General features: G+C 36.4%; 1 protein-coding gene across 1 annotated transcript in view; it reads left to right on the top strand.

Moving 5' to 3' along the window:
* Positions 1-24,896, top strand: part of prkcaa (protein kinase C, alpha, a) — a 250,857-nt gene that overhangs the window by 202,396 nt on the left and 23,565 nt on the right. The window contains exons 14-16 of the mRNA XM_041784712.1: positions 4,182-4,262; positions 7,058-7,165; positions 21,059-21,199. Coding sequence (XP_041640646.1) covers positions 4,182-4,262; positions 7,058-7,165; positions 21,059-21,199 — 330 coding nt within the window. The remainder of the gene's footprint in view (positions 1-4,181; positions 4,263-7,057; positions 7,166-21,058; positions 21,200-24,896) is intronic.

Raw genomic sequence — 24,896 nt, 5'->3', positions numbered from 1 at the left:
ATTCCCGTAGTTGCTCAAACTACTGTTTGATGGTAAAAGAAACTGCAGGGTACTGTGGATGTGAAGTTGTGTCTTCTGGCTGGTGTGAACAGGGTCATGGTGGGTGAAAGCGCTGACCACAGCCAAAGTCAGAGGAAGCCACAGGAGATCCTTCTGTCACAAGAGGAAATGTCACATTTAAATAGAAATCCTAGAGGGGAATTATATGCTCTTGTTGAAATTCTTCACATTCTGTGTATTTATTTTTTCTAGAAATGCCCCCTTAGTTTCACTGAAGTGAAGACCATCCTTGTTATAGACAATACTGACCTTACAAAGCCAATGATAGAGAGTCCACCTCCGTCATCAGACAGATCCATCTTGCAAAGTGTAAATCTGAAAAGCATGTGCCTGGTCTGAAAAATTACTGGACTAATCAGCATTGTTTGAGGAAGTGGTGGCTACGGGTTTGGTTTAGTTGTACTGCAAGCTCTTTTTTTGTCATTAAAGCCAAAATAAATTGACCATGATTTATTTATAAAATCTAAGGGGGTGAATACTCTTATAGGCACTGTATCCCCTGCAGTGGATATATGAAACACTCTTCATCAGGGCCACATGATTCTGAAAAAATATGTATTTGTGATTATTTTTAACTCATATGGCAAATGTGGTATGAATTGTTATATTGAAAGGAAAGATCATTTTTGTGTCACTTTCATTTGATTAAGAAACACATACAAAAATAAGGAAAGTAGTATTTTTTTGCAAACTGTTATGAAAAATTACACTTGAAAGTTTACATGATGAGTAGAGTATAATATCTCTGCTGGAAAAATGTATTATGCTATATTGACACATTTCAGGTTCAATATATATAACCCGGCTTGTCTGACAATGATCTTTTTTCTGCTAATTGTTGCTTAATTTCTTCAGGAGTGTAAAAGCTGATAAAGGCAGACTCTGGGCATGACAATACACCCTTTACTCTTATAACCTTTATCAACAATGATATATTTCTACCCATCAAAAATAAAACATTGAGAACATCAGTCAGAGTCCCAGGTGAAGGGTGAAAAAAAAGTGACTGAAACTTTTGGACAAAAGGGCTTTAGCATAAAACTGGATATGAATCCAGAGATGGCTCATCCAAATATTAAAACACCTGCCAGATAGTATTTCATCCTCTGCAGTCCTAGTGTTGTTTTCTTCCAACCGAACAAAGATGTTTTTGTTCAAAATGTGTTGACTGTGACACACATTTCCAGCATCCTATCTCCCCTGCTGAACCATGGCAGAAGTTATTGTTGAATGGTCTTTTAAGTATTTTTTGATGCGGAGGTCATCCAGCAGCTGCAGTCACACTCATACTTTGAAACTATTCTCTGTATCAGTCAAATCCACCAGATAACAAGCAAAGCAAGAACTTTCTGGGGGTTTTTGAAAGTATAAAACAAATTTTTCAAGGCTGCTGTCAAACTGTGTCAGCTTAAAAGCTTCTTTTGGTGTCCTGCTTTACCATTAGAGAACAATTCATGACTGATCTTTGGCTTTTCTTTGAGTGTCTTTATGAGTCATAGCTGCTGGAAACTTAAATATCATATTTACTCAGATCAGCATAAAGATGAGATAGACAGGGTGCTGGTAGCCTAGTGGTTATGTCCGTGTGCCACAAGTACAGAGGCTGTTGTCCTCCATGCTAGTGTTGATTTTGTCAACTAAAACTATGGCTAAAAATGTTCGTCGACAGCCTTTTTTCCATGACAAAAACTAGTCTAAAACTAACAAAAATAGACCTATGATGACTAAAACTGACATAAACTAAGTTTAGTTTTTGTCAAGATTACTGAAACTAGACTAAAACTGTAATGTAGTTTTCGTCAAACATTCAAAATCCATGGTATTTCTCCACTGTGAGTAAATCTGTCAAAAACAATGCAGCTGTAGCTATTCTGTCTCACAGCTGTAGAAAGCAGGGACCCCAGGTTTGGCAGAGTGCAGAGATCACACTACCATGGTTTGGTACCAGATTTAGGCAAGAAAATAAATGCTAAATGCTAGACTAAAACTAAAAAGAGTAGAAATGACTAAAATGTGACTAAAAGTAAAATGCATTTAACTTAAAGACTAAATCTAAGACCAAAATTAAAAATAGCTGCCAAAATTAACACTGCACCCAGCTAAATTTGCCTGTGGCTCCCTTCATGCATGTCATTTCCCCAATCTCCCTATCCCCAGTTTTCAACTCTGTCCTGCCAACAAAAAAGGAATAATAGCCCAAAAATATTGACGGAAAGATAAAAACTGAGTTGCAATAGTTGTATGCTAGAACAATGGATTCCAATATTGGTTTTGGGCCCCCCTTTGGGGAAATGCCCAAGACTTAAAAAGGGGCTCAAAGCTCTGACTGCTCTGAGGTTTTCAAAATTTGATTTAATGAATAGACTTGAGCTAGATATACACTCTAATTGAAGTAACACACTTACTTTACACCATTTCATACACACTATGAAAGTTGTTACACTTGATAAAAAGCATTTGTTAGAAATTTTAGAGTATGCATTATAGGATTAGGCAGTAAACATTTTTTAATACTGTAAAATCTTCCTCAGATTTCCCGTTGCATACAGTATTACCACCAGGCTTAAGTACGGGCCAGTGTTCATGTGCAAGCACAGCGATTAGAATGTAGGCCTCTATACAGTCATTCAGTCCTTTTACGAAAAGCTTCAAGTCTTAAAAAATGAAGATGTTTTTATCAGGGTGGTAAGAAGAGTTACATCTGAGCAAAGAGAAGTTTTGTCTCTTGCTTTAATCGCTCTTGATACGTAATGGTCTGTATGCACTCTCTTTTTCATGTTCTGAGTTGTATCATAAATAGTAATCCAAAACTGTTATTGGAAATGTTCTAGGAATGTGAAGTAATGTTTCATATGCTTTAAACACATGAAGACGTGCTTTAAATATAATTTACACCACGGCTCCAACCAGCTCCAACCAGCCTTGAGTTTACTCAGCGGGAAGCTTATTACTTTTGCACCAAAATTAACCTACAACTACCTATTAAGTTTACATATACCATTAAGAAGTTAAGAAAAGGTAAATAAAGATTTCAAAGTTTGATGGTTTTCTTTAAGGGTCTACCAATAACGGTTCTTCGGGGCCAATACTGATATCAATTATTAGTAGCTAAAGAGACTGAGAACCAATATTTGGAACTAATATGCATTTATTATGACTTACAAAATGTACTTGATGTGGCAAAAGTAAAATTGCATGATTGAAAAAAAGAGAATGAAAATAAAAATGTAGCCCTAGTTCTATCAGGACACTCTTGTAAAAGAGATTTTTCAACTCAATTTGGATTTTTTCCTGGTTAAATAAAGTCAAAGAAAATCAGCATGAGAAATGGCACAGAACATCACAGAAACAGGAGGTGATGCCATAAGCTCACTGTGTCATAGTACTCATGTGACATCAAGCCAGATCAGATTGTGTTGTGTACAGGACATTTCATGAGACTGTGTGAAGACAAAGCCAGAGGGGAAGACGCACTTTGCAGTGGAACCAAAGTAGCTCACCTTTTGATAAATGAACTTTATTGATTATCTTTGAAATAAAATGCTGATACTGATAACCGGTGAAATGCCAAATATCAGCTTCAATAATAGGAGAGGCTGATAATCTGTCTACTCCTAGTTTTCACTGTACCTGATGTTGCTGCTGCAGCATGTATGGTTATCATCTGTAAACTTCAGATCATTTCTCAACACTGATTTACTCCCAGAAAGAAGAATTCATGTTTATAAGCTTACACTGATGTGGATCATGTTACAACCAACAGAGCAGGTTTACCTGTTTGACTTTAGAGAAGAATATAGGACAGTGATACGTAAAGCCTGGGGCCATGAGTATGTATGAGCAAATCCTTTATTACAAGTTCTGGTGCATTGTTTGACAAAGAAGCCAAATGTCATTACAGAAACACTTTTAAAGCATCTTAACACACAGGCAGTGCTGCTGCTGCTGCTGCTGCTGCTGCTGGAAATGGACACACGTTCTTAAAGCATTCATCATAAATATATGCTCACATGGCTAATTTCCAATCCTGGGATACCATGTTACATTATTTTTTTTTAAAAATGTAGAGTTGTTTGTTTAAATGAGACTGAACTTCTGATCGTTTTCTCTTCCCTTCACAGATCATTGCATATCAGCCGTATGGACGCTCTGTAGACTGGTGGGCGTACGGAGTCCTCCTCTATGAAATGTTAGCTGGGCAGGTGAGTCATCTACACAGAAAAACACACAAACAGCTCATCTGACCCACACAGTTGTACGTTTTATGTAACAACTTGCTACAGGTTATGTAGTAAACTACACAGACTGGCTGCTCACATCTTCATTATTTGCACATTCACCACTCAGGTGGTGTTCCTAAGATTTTCCCACCAGCACCATAATACACACTGACACACAAGTGCATATTTGACCTACAGTTGAGCAGTGAGGCTTTAAAATGTTAATACTGACAAACTGCTTCACTACATTTTAATCCTGTTCTTCCTTAGACGCTGCACTACTTTGCAACTTAAGTATCTGCCATCTGCCAAGAATTTTCTCATATTTCTGCACTGAACTACTTCTGTGTATTTTTTATGTGACCAGTCCTGTTCAGGTGCCTCCTCTTCTGTTTCTTTTGTTTTTATTCCTGGATGCAGCTTGGTGAAAAGCCAAAGAACACAAGTTGTTTTGTGGACAAATCTTTTCATGTACTGAAGAAAACATATCAATAATGTGTTGGCTGGAACAGGAATCAAAAACAAGCCAGGACGAGGAGGACAAGCAGCTACTCAGTGTGAACATCAAAAAAGTGCTTCTACACATCAGCTGCTAGTTGAGCTTTAGGATAAGTGATTTTCTCATGCTTATTTGAGTTTGGTTTAACTAGCTAAGCATTGAAGTAATAATAATACCTAATACCTAATACCTATTTACGGATTCCACATCATGGAAAGATGTTTTTTTGTTTGTTTTTTTTTTAGTCTGAGTAGTGTTCTCAACAGAAAAACCAGTCTGTAATAGAACAAAAGCAAGCTGTAGTCACTGCTGTACCAACATCACTGCTCCCATAAGCAGTAATCTTACAACAATCTATCTCCATAAATAGATATCTGCATTCAAGTGCTACTAACAAAATGTTCTAGATCTAAGAATTGTAACAATCTGCTTGTCAAAGCCAATCATTGTTAAGGCTTACTGATTCCCTGGAATATATTAGAAATATTTTATCTGACCTCCATTTAACAAACAGTAAGGACCTCTTTGCCAAGAACACTTGTGATTTGCGGTTATAAATGTCTCTCTTTATTAGCAGTTATTAATTTGCTCTCATTGCTGTTATTTACATTTAGCTGTGTGACTATTCTGGCATCCCCTTGCCCTTCCACTAGCCTATTTGGAAAGCATCAAGCAGAAACAGCACGTTCCTGTTCTTCCTGTGCCTACAAGGAAAGCCTGAGGCTGGGAGAGAAGCAGCAATAGACCCAGAGCAGAGCAGGCATCAATGACGATAGAATGACTGATTAAATGAAATACAGCATAGAGGAGGAGCTGGGGTGGAGGAGGGTTGCCTGCAAAAAGCAGCGTGCAGAGTGAGCAGCAAAGCATAGCCAGGCTAGAGCAGTGTGAAAATGACAGCATGAGTGCAATTAGCCAATAGTGTGCTTAGGACGAATCAGCTGGTAGTGAGCTAATGACAGCTTGCATAAGATCAGCTGATCTCACATATATGGCAGGGCTCAACTCTGTGGCCTGCCTGAACTAATACTATATGGTTGGCTTTTAGATTTTGTTTTCTAAAGGTCTTACCTGACAAAGTGTTGCATACTGTGACTCTGCATTGGTTGATCTGTGTTTTGCAGAGTTTTTATGCTTAATGTTTTATGTCTGCAACTCTTTTAATTGTTAAGCTGCCTGTCTTGGTCAGGACAGTCTTGTAAATGAGATTCTTGATTTTAATGAGGCTTTCCTGTTTAAATAAATCTGAATAAATAAATAAACAGTACATAGTCGTTCCAAATCTGCATCATGTTGTCAATACTCTACAAACCCTAGACTTGTTAATGCAATAGAAAATCTATGTGACCTAATAAAGGATCTCTAAATATTTGTTTTTCAGTAGATGTGACTGATTTTCTACAGGAAAACAGTCAAACTACAAACTAAGTCTAACAGAAGCCATGGCTTCAACAAACAATGACAAATAAAAAAATACAGTAACATCTCCTCAGGAAAAAAAAAACAGCTAATTTTTAAGTTGTCCTCCCCATCTGAGGTTTTTTAAAGTTAAAATCAAATATTTTTACAACTTCATGGCTCAATATGATCTAGATGATTTGACATATTTTCTACATGATCGCTATTCTAAATGGGTAGTACGAAGTATTAGTACATGCAAAAAGAAGAAAAACCAACTAATTAACAAGTCTAATTGGATGAGCAGCACGTGTCTGCTGTTAAACAATTAACATCAATTTAAACCTCCTCAGATGTTCTCTGTCCTTGTTTCCTTCTACCTTTTGTGAAGTCAAGTAAAGAGGGCAAGACGCAGGAAAAGGCTATCTCCACCTTAAGGGTCCAGTGGAGTGGAAATGACAAATAATTCATTTAATGGACTGTCAAAACACCCACATTATGGATACTGATGATAACCACCCAGAGGAGGGGAAAAAGCTGGGTCATCCACTCCGTTTGGCCTGCAAGGACTTTCTGTAAAACTTACGTCCACAAATTCTGCATTGTGTCTCGCAGATGTCCAATTGCTTTTAGTCTGTATCAGAGTTTTTTCCCCTTATTCTCAAATTTAGCAACCTGTTGAAAAGATTACAAAATGATGTCAAACACTCTTATTCAACAGGAAAAACTGTTTTCACTGAATGTTGTAGTAGACACTGTAAAAAATGACTAAAATGTATCACTGCTGCTTCCTTGAAATGCTGTCAAAATCAGTTACAACTCATCTATCCCTAACGTGATGGCTGATAAAACTCTCCATGTCCTGTCCTTCTTCCCCCAGCCTCCATTTGATGGAGAGGATGAAGATGAGTTGTTCCAGTCCATTATGGAGCACAACGTGTCCTACCCCAAGTCCCTGTCCAAAGAGGCTGTCTCCATCTGCAAAGGGGTGAGTGATTGGTCTTTTTATCTGTCAAAAGTCTTATTTATACAAAAGTCAGATCTGATTGAGTATTCTGATGGGCATTTCATGAGCGTTGATCTAGAGTATGGCATCACTGGGACTTTAACACCATGTGTATAACTCCAACTAATTCAGGGTTTCTGAACACTGAGAATTAATACAACAACAGATGCTTCTATTCTTTTTATTACATTTGATCTATTTTTACTGATAAACAAACAAAAAACTACACTAACCCTCTCAGATATTGAACTTGCTTTTCCTAACCTATCTTAACATCTTTGTTGGTTTTCAGTGAAGCTGGAGTAATTGTGCATCTTGTAAGAGCTCTACAAGCCATTCCTGCAAGTTTATTTTTAGAAAGGAAAATGGGAAAGCTGCTGTTAAGCTTTTTATAGTTTTCCACAGTTTGGCATAACATGAAAGAAGTTCAGATCCATTTACTGCAAGAAAGAAGTGCAGACTTTGAACTAACTCACATGCTCTCTCCTGTCTTCTCACACAGAACCTGTGTCTGTTATATTTCAATTATTAAAATGTTGAAGGGAAATCTGAGGTCATCCAATAAAGCCGTGCAGGGTTTACTATCTGAAAGTCACAGCAGCACTGTGAGCTTTCTCTTCTGAGGGTTCACTTTGTAGTTATTCACAAAACAAGTTATGCTTGAAATTCAGAATATTTTAAAGGGAATAAGGGGGGGGGGGGGGATTTTGAGTTTGTCTGTGAAGTAATTCCATCCATGTGTACAATAGACATTGAAAAATCTAGTTGGTTTCATTTTTTGTATCATCACAACCAAGGCACGACTGATATGTTTATTTGATGGCCAATGTTGGTATAAGGGAATAAAAAAGTCCTTTAACTGATAGATTAGCTGATGAAATTTTTGCATAGAAATTAATAAATATAGTTTTAACATATGTTACAAAGACATAAATTGAAGACAGAACATTTTACTTTTTTCAAATACTTTGGTCAAAAAAAGAACGATCATGAACAAATGCAAAAACGCAGTAACCTCTGGAAAATAGAGATGTTGTTATTGGTGTGTACCTACCTATCTGTAGGTAATAAGTCCCCAGTAAAACATGATTTGAAATGCACCTCCCTGATGTCCTCTAAAGGTGCATTCAAATTTTCTTTCTTCTTTCTTTTCTGAACTGTGAACTGTGGTTGGAGTTTTATAAATCAACCCCCCACGCGTGGTAGTTAGTGCTACTCTTATTTGCTCTGGTCTTATCTGCAGCTGCCTGAGTAAGCGTAATATGACTGTGAGATATTGCACCGTTACATTCATTGTGTCGTTACTGACTCTGCAAAATTTTATAGCTTGCTAAAATTAAACTAGGTTATCCTACCTTTAGCTTGCTAACTTCAACAGATAAGCGTGAGGGACAAAACAAGGCCCATCATGACATGTAGGTTGAATTGAAACAGGAAAACTTCTGGAGTTATTGTTTATTTTTACAAATAAACTTGTTGCTCAGCCAAGCTGCTCTGGGCTCTAGTTCACTTTGCTGTAAGGAGGTAAATATGAACCGTGTGACATGAAATGAGTCAGAGTTCCTTCTACTGGATAAATTATAGAACACAGACATCATGTTTAAGTAAAACCAAGTCATATTCCCTGCACGTTATTAGTGAAAATACAAGTGTTAAGATTGGCTTACTTTTGTACGATGAATGAATTTCTTTTTACTGGGCTATTATCGCTTGATCAGCCAACCAAAAATAAGTCACATGTATGGATGTATATCTCTATATTTATTTATTTTATATTAGTTGCTGTGCTTGAATATTTTTTATTATTTTCTATCTTTATTTAATCTCTAATTAACAATTTTAAATTTGTTGTGATATTTTTTTTTTTTCTATTAGTTTAAGTAATGAATTTTGAATGTTTTATTTTTACAATAAATTATTGTCTTTATTATTAAATATAATACATTCTCTTTTTCCTCTTGGCTTAGCAGTTTCATGAAAGGTGGATTGGTTTACCGCTATAAATCAAGATTTGCATTAATCAGTGTAGAAAAAACATGGAGTCTATATAAAGTTATATTAGTCTAACATGAGGTCTTTAACAGGACGTGTTTAATGTTTCAGATTGATAAAAGTGTTAAAACTTGAGCAGTATGGGCCTTTTTATTGTTTTTAAGTTTTTCTTTTGCTTATTCACTCTTTGTTTTCTTTTTGTTTGTTTTTTTTTTACTAATATGGCATTATCAAAATATAATGAAAGGTGAACATTACTAATGATGATCCTTAACTTGGCTGTATCAAATTACAAAGGTAAATTTTTGGCCAAAAGTTTAAAATAAGGTGTCCTCTACAGCACCCCTTGGGAACGCAAGAGGGGGGTTTTCAGATGCCCTAAAAAAACTAAGAATATTTTTTAAATTACAATGTTGCCGCTTTACACTAATTTTGTCACATTTTTTACCCATTTTAATCATTTTTCCCACCAATTTTAACACATTTTTGCCATTTAACAGCTATTTTGGTCAGTTTTAAACTATTTCCACTACTTTTTTCTGCCTGTTTTTGCCACTTCTAAACCAATTTTCGACTTTAGCTTAACGTTGCCTCTGTTGATCCATTATTGCCACTATTACACCCTTTTTACACCCCAATTTTTCCATTTTAACCACATTTCACCATTTGATATGCCCAATTTTGGTAGTTCAACCAATTTCTGCCAATATCTGGCTTTTTTTTTTTTTTTCTCAATTAACCCTTTTTTTGACAGTTAATTAACAGTTTATATCAAATTTCCACCCCGTTTCACCATATTTCCACCCATTTTTTTGCCAATTTAAAGGCATTTCAGCCACATTTTTACCCTCTTTTACCACTATGTATGCCCAATTTTGCTTCTTTAACCCATTTTTGCCATTTTTATCTAATTTTTGCAACTTCTAACCCATTTCTGCTACTTTTAAAATTGTACTTCATCACTTTTCCCATCATTTTTTTGCCATTATTAACCCATTTTAGCCATTTTTAAACCATTTTCATTCTTTTCATTTTTAAGAAGGCTTTTTACTACACACATGAATTAATATAGATATTTGTTTCTTTGATAATAGTGGTTATTATTCAGGTTAGATATAAAATATGGGTATCATAGCTTAACTTTACAATGGACCATGGTTTTGCTGACCTCCATGGTCCCCCAGTTTGTTGGGTCCCAGAAAGCTCTCCCATTTATCCCCCCTTTATGGACAGTCTTGTCCGCACATGACTATTTTTGATTGTGCATGGCTGTTCAACCACCTTCAGGTACAGTGGGGGTCCCCAGTCTCTGGAACCTTTATTTTGGGGGTCGCAGGCTAAAATGGTTGAGAACCACTCCTCTACAGCATCCCAGAGTCTCTATGGGATAATGATAAATATATCATGATTCACAGCTGTCAGCACTCATCATACATGTATAAATCAAACAGTAAAGTGCAGAGCGGAGTTTAACAAACTATTCATTTTCTCATTGTAAAAAGCAGCAACAGATTCCCTTTAACAGAGTGAGCAGAGAGTCTTGACAGAGACATGCCCTGCATTATTCAAGTGGAGTGTTCTGCCAGAAGTGACACAATAGCTCTGTGGTGTTTTTCACTCTTCCGGTAACAGTTTTTCCCCCTTGCGTCAGCCCTCTTTTCAGATCTGTATTCTATTCAGTTTGTGCATTTTTTCTTCAAGGCATAAGATGCAAACATCTTTGCATTGTGAGATGTGATTTTTTTTACACTGAAATAGAAGAATGAAAGAGTCAATGCATACATGACACACATCACATGATTGTATGGTTGTATAATTTCTGATAGAATGCTGTTTTTTGCTTTGATGGCTATGTAGCTGTATAACGTTTGTGTCAAGAAAATAATGTTTTGCACATGCAAAAATCAGGAACTCTAATCATAACTCCATTTTGAGGTCTGTTGGAAAACAGATTTCCAGACTCAGATTTTCTGCCGCCCTCTTTACTTCTTTAAATGTGCAGAAATCAAGGTCCCTGGCTCTCTGTCTGTTTTCCTCAAGTCAGGGGGAAGTATAAATATGCCAATATGTGTTCATCCTCCAGGTCACTGTCATGCATTATATATGGACGAATTGTGGCAGCTGTGACAGATCACTTGAAGTTCACTTTAGGCCTTTTTGAGCTATAAAAGATAGAATTACTTTGGACAATATCTGCTTCACTTTAGCAGTGGCTAACAAATAAAAAACCTGCAGATTATAAAAAATAATATATGATACTTATATGATATGGTATAGCCACTATTAGAAATGTATGGGTTTTAGTCATTAAGTTCCAAACTACAGCTTTCAGAGTACACAAAGATGAAAAACATCTCGTTGAATGGATTTAATTCTGTTTTAAGAAGAGAGAGAAAGTCAAACATTCATGTCTTCATCACAAAGCCTGCAGCATTTCAACAAAACTCGAAATTGTGCCATTTGCCTTCCCTTCTGCACGTTCAAAACAGCTAAGACAGCTTAGGATGTCCTCAGTGAGTTTCATCAGGATTGATTTTGAGTCGTGTACAAATTTGTACTAGGCCACACTCCCGTTCACAAACCAAGATGGCCAAGTTTTGATAAATACTTGCATCCACACACTGCACACCAATTGTGGGAAATGAAGCCTAGCATTAGCACATGCAGATGTGGAATACTTCCTGTTGCAATTAGCTGTCACCCAGCTGATTGTAATTATTACCTCCTAGATCTCACAACCAATCAAAGCTCATTCTCTCAACAAGACAGTACATTTATATATTACCTACTTTAGGATTGGCCAATATTTTATGATGCAAATCTTCCTGACTAAAATGCATTTTTGGTATTTCAGTACCCCTATGGGTAAGGATCAAAATGCTCTAGTGCAGGGGTGTCAAACTCAATCACAGCAGGGGCCAGATTCTGGATTCAGGTCTAACCTGAGGGCCTAACAGGGTCACCTTTTTAACTATAAACTGTCAACCTTGTTTCACCGGTAATAAAATATGAAAAAAAATCCTATCACTGATGATACATGATTTTGACATTTAAAAAGTTAAAAAGATAAAATTAAAGGCTCACAATCTGAGAAACGTAAATTTATCAGTTCAAAAAGGTCAAAACAGAAAACTTAAATTAAAATATAATGTTTTTTCAATGGCAGTATATTAGAAAGAAGTCACAATCATGAGTTTAAAAGGTCAAAATATGAAATAAAATTTGTTATCATGAAATTAAAAGTCAAAATTTGATTCAAAATTTTAAATTGTGAGTCTCAAAGGTCAAACTATGGGATTATGAAGTCAAATTTTGGAGTGAAAATATGAGGTAAAATACAAAATAATTGGTTAAAAAGGTCAAAAGATCACTTAAAAACTTTAATTATGAATCTTAAAGATGAAAATATTACATGAGAAGTCAAAATTATGAGTTGAAATGCTCAAAGTATGAAATTAAATGACAAAATCCTAAGTTTGAGTCCTGATTGTGAGATGCTAGATTGAAAATGTGAAATTAAAACAGAAATAATTTCTTTTTCCACATTCCTGACTTCTTATCTAAATATTTTCACTCCTTACTTTTTCAGATTTTGTGACTTAACAAGGATATCTTAAATCATCAAGGATAAGTTTACATTTTTATACTTGAGGAAATCTGCAGACCTCAGACTGATGGGCCAGTTAGAACAGAAATATGAGATCATCTTGCAGGCTGAATTTAACTGTTCCAGGGGCCGGATTTGGCCCCCGGGCCTTGACTTTGACACCTGTGCTCTAGTGGGCTTATCCCCAGTCCCAGCCTGAAGATCTGTACCAAGATTTATGATCACTGGAAAAATTGGCATTGACTTAAGGCATTTTCCTTCAAAGCTCCACCCCCCTCAAAGTTTATTGGCTAATATCTTTGAAACAAAATAAGATATCAACAAGCATTATGCAACTTTTAATGAGCTTTGATTGATAAGTATGCCCAGGCATGGCTTTCACCAATCAGACCTACAGCTTAGGAGGAGATTTCAAAAATTTGATTTACAGTCATTTAAAATGAAGGATCATTCTGGACTTTAAAGGGTCTGTGTTCACAGCCAGTGTTTTAGTGAAGAAAGCAGGAATCGGCTCCACCTAGCAACAATAAATGCTGAAGAAAGGTGCTTTGAAAATGAGGATGTGAGCACTGCCAGAGCTAAAAACACCAGCTGAGGACACAGGGCCCTAATGGTCCAGGAAGCTTTTTGTTAAACATATAGAGTTGGACTTTTGAGTCAGATTTCAAGTCAGACTGACTTGTGTTGTGTGGGGTGTGGCCTTTTAAAAATAGCATTTTCCTTCATTAATATCAGCGGCACTATCTGGCTGATTTGGCTCATATTTCTCGGGTCGTGGGACAGGGCTTCTATTTACAGATGGGTTTCATGTTTTCTAATAGATTTAATGACATGGAAATCTGGGTGTTTCTGGTGGAAGATTTTAATCAAGAAAAAAAGTTGTATAACAACTGACACAAAAACTATAGGATTCTACCTCTTAAGCTCTGGAACCGCAATAAAATGATAATAATAAAAGTAAGATACTGACTGCTTTAGGGCTGGAAGCCTAATAATCTTGAAATGCTCAATATTTTAACAAGGGAAGCACATTTATAGTAGAGGAAATTTAATCATGAAAGTGTTGCTTTGGTTTCAGTCCAGAGGTAGTACCAATTTTATAGGCCATCCAAAAACAATATGTATCCTTGTTATGTCCTCATCTCCACTTTTCTTCATTCATTTGTGTCTTTACATCCTTTTTCATCAAGTTTCAATTTTTTATTTCTGTTTCTTTAAGTATGTGTTTTTATATGTGCTTGGCATGGCTGCGTTGCTTGCTCTTGAATATTGTGCGCGCTTGCCTGCAGCCTGACCTATAAAATAGAGGGAAGCGGAGTGACGGGAGGAAACTAAAAGAGAAGAAGAGTGTTTGGTAAGAGATAAAATGAAGGGTGAGTAGGCATAAAGCATGAGAGAAACCAATATTTAGCAGTAAAACAGTAAAATGAATTTAAACTATAACAGTGCATCTCTTGATTGGAAACATGAGTGCAATAGCTCATACAGATTGCCTCTATTATTAGCAAGCCTATGTTTACTGTACAGTTCATTACATTTAAATAGGTCATAGCTGTGGATGCATATCCATCAGTGTAATGGGATGTTACCTAAGGGTTGTCTGTGTAAATGCTGCTGTAGTTTATTATGATTACTGGAAGAGAATAAAGGTGGGACAGAGACTAAATAAAGTGTGTTACCTCTCACATTTTTCTACTTCTAATCTAATATCAGCAACAATTTCTCAACATTTTTTGACTTACTTTCTTGAATAGCTGTCTTGTAAACACTTCTTGGTAAGGCTTGGTAAGAACTTACCACATAGTACCCGAGTGTAAAGTGAACATGGTCATGTAGAACAGTGCTTCTCAAATGGTTTATTATCAGGATTGTCACCACCTCCTTAATGCTAAATTGTGACCCAAATTTCTTAGATTTTTCAATCATAACTGAAAATGGAGGCATATCATTCAAGGTTTTTTTTTTTTTTTTCCAACAAATGGCAGTTTAAATGGGGAAAAGACGATGTATGGTCATGTAGAAGACACAAGCAAGTGTACTATCAAACTTCTTTGAAGAAAGACCGGGGTTATTTTCATGCAGTGGCACTTCATTAGCCATCATCCTTCCATCCATCTAGATCAGCAAGTAGAAAATTTACCAAAAAATGTGTTTACAGTAGACAGGTTCAACCTGTAGGGGCAGCGTGCCCTGGCTTCTATGCACATTTTAACAAAAAATGAAGAATTGAAATTAGAGCTGTAGAAATTGATTGAATAAATCATGATTAATCACATGCTTTGTTGCCCCTCCAGCACAGTTTGGTTAAGCCACTGCAGTGTCTGTCTGCAGCCACAGTCATGTAAAATAAGTCCACCACTGCTCCTTAATGTCTTACTTCAGAGAAGACCTCAGAGATAGCTCAGTGGACAAGTAAAAAGTCATCTGCATCTTGTGATAACGTAATTTTTTTAAATGCTTCCCCTTGTTTTACCTTTTCAATCCATAGCAAGTTCCTTTTGTCGATGTTAAGTTCATGTCATAATCTTTGATTTACCAATGAAATCTGAATAAAACGTCAGTTGCACTTAGTACAAAAAACCCAAATTGACATAAAAACAGGTTTGAATGCAAAATGGTGAATTTTTAAATTGCGATAAAAATGATGAAGTTAATCGCAATTACCTACAGACATTTTTTGTGTAATTGGGATTAAAACATTTTAAAGTTGAAAAATTGTGTTATCACTGACAACCCTTATTTAAATTCTCTGTGCTAAAATGTCAAGATTTGGACCCTAACTGATAATCAGCACTACTAAATTCCTTTATACATAGGTCTTCATCTGAAAAGGTGGTCTGAGGGTTTAGTGACTCTCTAAGAACACTTAGTGCTTGTAAAGGTATGGTTTTGTTTTTAATGGAAGTTTTGCTTCAGTGTAGCCTCATGTTCTCTTCAACTCTGGCAAACAAACTAGGTTTTAAGGTTGATTTTAGTTGTGATTGTGTTATGTAGTGTGTTTTGAAGACCTTTGTGTACTGAATCAGTCACTTTATACCTGGCCAGACTCCCTGCTGATTCAGAGCTCCCATCTGTTTCCCTCTGTCTCACCCTCTCTCTCCCTTTCCCTCCGTCTCTCCTCCCCTCTCGCCCGTCAGATCTAATGATTCTATGCTCTAAGCAGAAACAGCAGGGAAACTTCAGAGTTATGTACACTTTTATGAGCACATTCAACTGAACCTTTTTCTGACAGCTCATGGGGCTGTGGAGATGTCAACAGTTCTAACAGTTTGCAGTGATCAGATAATCTTTATGAAATGTCAACTCCATGTTTCCCTTTTTAAGCACTATCCATCACATTAATTCAAAGCAGTTCAAGGGTCCAAGTAAATAAAAGAAGAAATAAAGCACTCAAATGTTTGATTGGCAGGTTGGAAGGCCAGCAGTCAGTCATTTTCAAGGACATTTCAGGGTGTAAGCTATGTCATTTAAGTGATGACAGGCAGCCCGATCATTGCAGCAGGAAGCTTTCTTGTTGTCACTGATGGTCCTGTGAACAGACCCAGAGCTGCAAATGACTTTTTCTCCCTCGTCAACAGCTGTTTGAAACCTGAGTGTCAAAGGGGCTCACTGCAGGCAGCTGCAAAAATCTGCCAAGTTGAAAATCAACACTGACTCACAATTAGGGCAGTTTTTGCGTGCAGTTTTTAAAGTGGCAACTCAAGTCTGTCTGCAAAGACCAGCCTGTAAAAGGCCTGTTTTACAGCAGAAATGAACATTTTTAATTTAAACTTTACATGTTGTGATTTCTTCTTAAAGTCATCCACTTGAATTCATGAAGGCTGAGATATGTGAACACTTAACCCTTTAGGGATCTGGTTGATATCTTACTATTTGTCTGGTTCTAGATTAATCAAAAATCTTGCGGTGCAGTTTCATCTTTTCCCCTTCTTTTTTCTGCAACTGCACATTTAGGGCTTGTATTCCCCTCCTTTTTTCTTATATGTGGGAACAGAGGGGCATCAACAAAGATTTGTCAACATTTTTAGCCAGTTAAAATGTGCTTTTAATTTCCCATTTCACATTCATCTGCTTACAATGTTTTAAAACCAGCTGCCTGCGACTTGCTGAGCTGAATTGCAGGCAACATAATGAGACAGCTTAATTTGAGCTGTGACGGCTCAGTTGAGAGAGCTGCAACCATCGCCAGCGTTGTTCTAAAATGGTCTTGATGTGTTGGGAATTTTGTGCTTTATGGGAATCTCTGTAATATCCAAAACTCCTCTCCTCTGTAATAATGTCATCCTAAATGTGCCTCAAAAACATGTAAAAACCGAACTATTGCCGTGGTTTTCAGAGAGACAGTATGACAGTGTGCTAGCTTAGCCAACAAACTGCTAGCTAGCTAATAGGCTAAGACAAGTTACATGTTGATCAGCTTTTTAGGAGATACAGTCAAATTAATTCAGTATTTTTAATGAAATACTGTGTAATTCATCAGTTAGTAAAGTAGGTTAAAAAGCAGGTTAGTTGAGGACAGACAGACGTCTCACATACTGCAGGGCTCCAAAAATATAATTATTTATCGTTCGAACATAGTGACGTTTTGAGCAGTGTTGCAATTCTTGCTTTTTCCCTAGTTAACATACAAACATTTGACTGGCTGAGGTACTTAGCCTAGCTTAGCTGTTTAATCTGGTGATACATCATTTAATGAAATATCTCTCAAAATATGCTGCATTCATGGCAAGCCACTTATTTATCGGTATTTAATATTGGAATGGTTTTGTTTTGATTATTCTCCAAACACATATTCCAGAACAGACAACATTATCATCTCCCCCATGGTTACAGGTTGATTTCATCAGGTTTCTATGTGTAAAGAAGAGCACTTCTTTGGTTGGACACTAGGAGGCATCATTTGTATATTTCACTGATACATACGTCGATATAAACAATACATCAGTGGTACTAATTGATGTCATGACTGAAGTTCCCTCTGTAAATGCACAAAAGTTTCATCTACAGCAACTGTGTGGGAACAGCTAGAAACTATTTGGAACTCAATAACAAAAGAGACTGTGGAAAAGTACATAAAAACAATGCCAACAAGAATGCAAGCTGTTATCAAGGCTAAAGGAGGCCATACAAAATATGAATTTTTTTTTGTTATTATGTGTGAAAAAGGACTATTTAGTTGTGTCAGTTTGTTATTTGCCAAATAAATAACAACAACATTTTTAGTTTGAAACAAGTTTTTGAAAGATTTCTAAAATATTTATTTTATTTTGTTTTTATGACAGGTGGTCTAATAAATTCATCAAGCACTGTATGTCATAAAACTTTCCAGCTTATCAAGAAAAACCAAGCCTTTTTTTTTTTTTTTTTTTTCCTCAAAAGACTGAGCAAGTCAAGCAAATCAACTGTAGAGTATGGTCTGGACACATTTTCTGTTGTACATGCATTAGAGAGATATCAATCTTCTTATAAATATTGGATCAATCAAAGTTTTGTGGACTGATTTAGAATGACAGCCTACTTTAAATGTTCGTGATCTTGCTCCCTGTCAGAGGCTGTAATTAAAGCCAAGTTATTGTCTCTTTCAGTGTAAGCATTATGAAGCGCACAGAGCATAAAAGCTAAACATGCAATTCAGGAGATCTGCCAAGGTGACTGGGCTGCATGTGTGCATCTCATTGTAGGATTATAAAGGAGGAGCTGAAGCTGGCATAAGTGTGCATGTCTTTATATTTATGCATGTATGTACTTTGAGCACACCATTTAGAAAACATACTCTGCTAACAATACCAAAACCAGGCAGGCAGTCAAGCAAAGCAGAATTTCCATTTCATATTCCAGAGCATGAATAAGTTATTTTGTCCTTGGACTGACAACAGAGAAAGAAACAAAGCAGGCTCTCCATCCATCTCCATCTTCTTTTTCGCCTTTAGCAATTCAATCAATAACAAATTAATTGAGCTTCAAGTGAGGATGCCATATCTTTATGTTAATATGAAGGAAGAAGGTGCATTTTTCAGTTCCATCCAATTTTTATTATTCATGTAGACCAACAATGCTTTTTATGCAATCAGCTGGAATGCAAAGGCTTTTCAATCGTTATTCATCCTTAAGGAATGACTGAGTGGGATTGTTACAGAACAATTTTAAATACCAGGCTTTATTCTCCTTCTTGTTCATCTTCATTCTTCATTTTTATTTCTTTGAGGATAAAAAAAATCTCAACAAATATCTGTAAACACAAATGCCAAAAAACTTGGGACATTGTATAATAAATGAATAAAAGATAAAACAGTAATTTGTAAATCATTTTCACCCTATAGTCAACTGATTACATCACAAAAACAAGATATTTAATGTTCAAACTAATAAACTTCTTTAAATATACAGACATTCAAAATTGCATGCCAACAGAACATTCCAAAAAAGTTCAGACAAATTTCTCAGGTAAGTATGAGTAAATTAATAATCGGTGTTCATGCCATGATTGGGTGTAAAAGTAGCAATCCTAAAAGGCTCAGTCATTCACAAACAACAAGGAGTGAGGCCTACTTTCTGAATGACTGTGTGAGCAAATAGTTTTGTAGTTTATCAACAATCAATGTGCAATTACAAGGAATTTAAAAATTTCACCATCTACAGTCATCCAAAGATTATATCTCTGCTCATAAGGGGCAAAGCTTGAGGCCAACAGTGAAGACTTGTGACCTCTGATCTCTCAGGCAGCACTGCATTAAAAACCATTATTATTCTGTCATGGATATCACTCAAACACTTCAGAAATCCATTGTCATTTAACACAGTATATCACTACATCTACAAACCTAAGTTAAGACTCTACTGTGCAAAGTGAAACATCCAGAAATGTTGACAACATCCATTTGCCTGAGCTCATCTGAGATGAACTGACCTAAAATGGGAAAGTGCTGTGGTCTAATGAGTCCAGATTGTTTTTGGGATTAATGGCCATCCAGTCCTCCAGGCTAAGGGAAGGATAACCCAGAATGTCACTGACAAACCAGCATCTGTGATGGTATGTTGGTGTATTAGTGCTAATGACAGGGATCACTTAACACAGCTGTGAAGGCATCATTACTGCTGAGAGGTGCATTGAGGTTTTGGAGCAACATAGGTGAATCTTAAAAAGTTAGAATATCATAAAAAACATTTTTTTCCCTGTTATTCAATTCAAGAAGTAAAATTTCTATGTATTCTAAATTCATCCCATACAAAGTGAAATAAATAAAAAATACACTATCTCAAAGTATTAGAATACCCAGCACTGCTGGGGTGTTATGAAGCTCAGGTTGCTTTGATGGCATTCAGCTCATCTGCATTGTTGAATCTGGTGCTTCCCATATTCCTCTTGACATTCCCCAGAGATTCTCTATGAGGCTCAGGTCAGACCAGTATGCAAGCCAATCAAGCAAACCAGTTTCTGGTAGTTGTCTTGGTAGAAGACTAACAGTGTTGACTCTAGACTTGATAGAGCACAGTGGACCAGCAGCAGGAGTTGATGTGCCTCCCCCAAACCATCACTGACTGTGGACACAGAAAACACTGTTCTTCAACCACCTTGGATAAATACAGTTTAAAAAAGGATTTGTAAAACACTGTATTCTGTTTTTATTCACATTTCACACAATATACCAACTTTTTTGGAATTGTAGTTTGTTGAAGACACTTGTAAAATAAGTAGAATTTACTTTTAAGTCTAAGTTTTCCTCTGCTGCTGCATTTTATCTTGGTTGTGTGAAAACTACAAACTCTGTTTTTGTGTTGTAAATGGAAGTTGCTGAAGGTCTTCACAGGCAAACAAGCAGAGGGAGAGGCAAAAAATGCAATTATATCACTCTTGTTGAGACCCATCTGTTAAGCTGTCATTTACTGACCTAGAAAGGAATGAAAACACATGACAAAACAGATCAGTGAAACAACACAGAAGAAGGAGAGAACAGAGCAAGAGTCTTTTAAATGCACTACCACTGACCACTTAAAGAGAGAAATTCCAAATTTTTTTCCTCAATCTACAAAATTAAATAACGGTTGAAAGTAGAAGAGCTTTCCTTCCTACTTTAAAGATAGTTTTGCTTTCCTTAAACTCTGCAAGCAAATTTAAAGAAAAATCTTGTGTGAATCAAGTATTTCTCGGCTAAAGCCTCCTCCATTGATAAGGAAAGAAAACTCTGAATAGTATGAGTAATAACCTGAATAAGAGGATTTGTTGCTGTGATTCAGAATGACTATACAACATGTAATCTCTATTTCTCTCTGAACAGCTGATGACCAAACACCCGTCCAAGCGTCTGGGCTGCGGCAATGAGGGCGAGAGGGACATTAGAGAACACGCCTTCTTCAGACGCATCGACTGGGAACGCCTCCAGAACAGAGAGATCCAGCCGCCTTTCAAGCCCAAAGTGGTAAGTACTGTTCCATATATACATTACACTCACAACTTAATTTAGCAGGGATTTTAATAGCATTTCATAGTTTGAGGTCATGCAGTCTGAGTAAATCCATATGTAATGATATGCTTTTCACTATATGTAAAAATGTAATTGATATCATTCAAGTTGTTTTATGGCCTGCTGTGGAAAAAGTTTATAATCCTTAACAGCACAAAAATAAATTATATACAGAAAATGTGAAATTGTAAGCAATTATCTCAGTTATATGACTAACCTGTTAATTCTAAGGAAAGTAGTTGCAGTCAGCACAGAGTTTTGTAGGTTCCTCTTTAATATCCTTTTTTTTTTGTGCTGTGATTTCAAAGTAATTACTCGTGTGCACAAATAATGTTAAAACATTTTTTTTTTACACTTGTATCCAGGAAAAATCTCATTTAAAAGAGTGTCCTTGGTAAGACAGGCAGCAGCATATTATACAAATTTACAGACATAAAATATAAAACATGAAAACACAGATCAAACAACTTTTGAGTCACAAAGCAGAGACTCAGCTGTCTATGACTGAAATGCTAGATAAATACCTTTTTTCATGAGGAAGACTACATCACAGCAAGCTAAACATACAGTGCTATGAGAAAGTATTTGTCCTCCTTCTGATTTCTTTTTTGGCCTATTTGTTACACTTAAATGTTTGAAATCATCAAACAATTTTAATATTGGAAAAATCTAACCTGAGTAGATATAAAATTAAGTTTTTAAATTAGGATTTCATTTAATAAGGAACAAAAGCCATCCAAACCTACCTGGCCCCATGTGAAAATGCAGTTGATAAATCATGAATTAACTGTGATAACCACATTTTGGGGAAATCAGAGTTCAATTTCACTTGCCACACCCTGGCCTGATTACTGCCAGACATGTTGAATTAAGAAATCATTTAAATAGAACCAGTCTGACAAAAGAAAGTAGGCTAAAAGATCTCAAAAAGCAACACATCATAAAGAAATTGAAGAGCAGTTGAGAAACAAACTCATTGATATCTATCAGTCTTGAAAGGGTTACAAAGCCATCCCTAAGGCTTTGGGACTCCAGCAAACCACAGTGAGAGCCATTATCCACAAATGGAGAAAACTTGAAATAGTGGTGAATCTTCCCAGGAGTTGCCAGCCTACCAAAATTACTCTGAGAGTACACACATTCATAAAAAACACACATGCAAAAAAGTATCAATTCTGTTTTTGGTTGGTTCTTGGAAGGCTTTAAAAAAAACCTTCAACTTGATTTTTAAAGGTGTGGAGCAACCATGTTATTTAAGACATAATGCAGATTTTATAATACTAGTTAGGTTAAATTGTGGCTCTTTCCATGTTTTTGTATTTGGAATTACAGAAATATTCAGCCTTTTTATATCAAACATGTTGGAGCATGGCAGGAGTTACAGAAGTGAGCTTGGGTGATCGTTAAGTCACGTTACAATTATAAAAATTCACAGTTTCTCTGGTTTTGAAAACTGTTGGACATATTTGAGGTGATGTTATAACTCAACAAACAATGAATATGTATATTATATAAGTTGTGATTTTTTGAATAGACATTTTAGTGTGAAAATTCTACATGTTACAGCTTTAAGGTGTTGTTTATGCAAGAATAGGATTCCTTTGATACGTTTCTTTATTTTAAATGAAATGTCAATGACTAAAAGTTAATGTTGATTATAGGGAGCTATTTAAACAAATATTGTGATCACTACAGAGGAAAGCTGACAAGCTTACTTTCATAACAAAAGTCAGCACATGTAAGAAGCACTCTGAAGCACAGAACACATCAGTGCCATCCGTCGTGTGTCAAAATGATCTTCCCCATTATTTTGTACGAGCAAACCCGCACCAGCAGCAGCTAGATGCCTGGGAGTGCTCCGCAGCACTTTAGGCCGCTGCTTAATTCTTGACACAGCTGGCCATGGCTGGCAGGGTTTCTCCAAGAGAAGAGTTGTTTTGTCCATCTCAGCTGCCATAGGAGCAGCTTGTTTTGAGAATGTTTCAGGGCACAGAAAAATAAATTTAGCATCATGTTTTGTTCAGTGTAAAACAGATAGGAGGCCTCAGCTGCTAGTGCACTACCCCTGCTCCTTTTGTGTTTTTCACTTACCCGGTGAGGCAGGAAGATGATCACTGAGCGGGCTTTCAGCTCTGGTATCAAAGACATTGCCATCTCAGACTGGTGAGGAGTTTAACTGTTGATGTGCTGCTGTCGGTGTGTGTTAAGCATGCTAAAAGTGCACCAAATGGCGCGACGTGCCAGTTACACGTCAGTGTGTTCGAGATTTTAATCTGAGCTCTTGAATGCTATGAGCCTGAAAAATCTGTTGGCAACACCAATCCAACCACTTGATATTAATGGCCAGTTTCTTTTGAGTTTCCAGAAATTCTTCATTTATTTTGTGCAGCATTAGCGTCGACCGACAGTTTCAGAGTGTTTCTCACCAGCCTTTGTTTTTAAGTAGCTCAGTGAGCCTGATATTTTCCTTTATTCAAGGAACTATTTCCAAGTACACATGAAAACATTGTAAAGGAATCCTGTCCCAGCATTAGTAGCTGACATTAAAAAGACAAGTTAGATCTGTCCTCTGCCACTTTTGTAGACTGAGCTGGTATCATTAGTCCCACCCCTTCTTGATTGTGATTGGTCAGTGAGGGAGAAGTGGCATCGATGAGCAAGGTGCTGTTCTAAATGTTGAACTTTTTTCAAATGTGAGAACAGCAACAATTTAAAAGCTGCCAGTGCCACCAGGAGCATTTTCGCCTTTAGGTTTTAGAGTGCTGAAGATACTGGACTACATGGGTTTTGTGTTGAAAATAAGCACTTGAAGAGCACAGGTCCTGAATGTGGTACTGAATAACCGATATGTATAATTTAGACAGATTCATTTTTTTGATTGTAAAGTCTTTGTATCACACACTGTACTGATAAACAAAAAAAAACAAACAAGTTAAACAATGTGGAGAACATCTAAACAAACAAGAGTAAAAGTGTCCATCACTGCAAAACAAATCTTTCATGGAGAGACATGTTGTGCCTCTCTTTATTCCCTTGGGAAGTTTGTGTTCTTGGCTGTTTGTTGACAAACTTGTGCCTTAGCCTTCAGTCAGGAAAGTTTAAACCAAACTTCACAGCAACTGTCCTTGTCCAAGTCATCATTTCTTTTCAGTTTTTTTCCTTTTTTTAACTTAAAGAAAGTAAACTTCAAAAACTTGAAGCTACTGAAATATGGACTACATAGGATACATTTCTGTTCAGAGATGGTACAAATTTTATGCAGTACAGATATAATAGTAATAAAATTATGATAATTGTAATATCAAGAAGTAGAAGAGGATGAAAATGACTTTTTGTATCATGTTTTTGTTAGTCTGTCCTTTACATTATACAGTTGAACAGGAGGGATGACATTTTGGGCATTTCAGGCCTGGGCTTACAACAGAGATCAAACATTAGGCTGTATCAGTGTAGGTAAACCTCTAAAACATCTGAAGTACAACACAATACCTCCAAGCCTTTAAAAAATGTAGCTTCATTAATATTTCTATAGAGGTGCTTTAAGTTTAATGGTGGATTATACTTGTACAGAGAGAAAACAGGAAAACATCTGTGTTATTTCTTAGTCGTGTAGTTTTTAATTGTGTAGCAGTGAAAATGCAATTCAGTGCAG

The sequence above is a fragment of the Cheilinus undulatus genome, linkage group 4 (assembly GCF_018320785.1).
Source record: "Cheilinus undulatus linkage group 4, ASM1832078v1, whole genome shotgun sequence".
NCBI lineage: Eukaryota > Metazoa > Chordata > Actinopteri > Labriformes > Labridae > Cheilinus > Cheilinus undulatus.
Note: the sequence above shows the minus strand (reverse complement) of the source record. Positions and strands in the feature narration are given on the sequence as shown.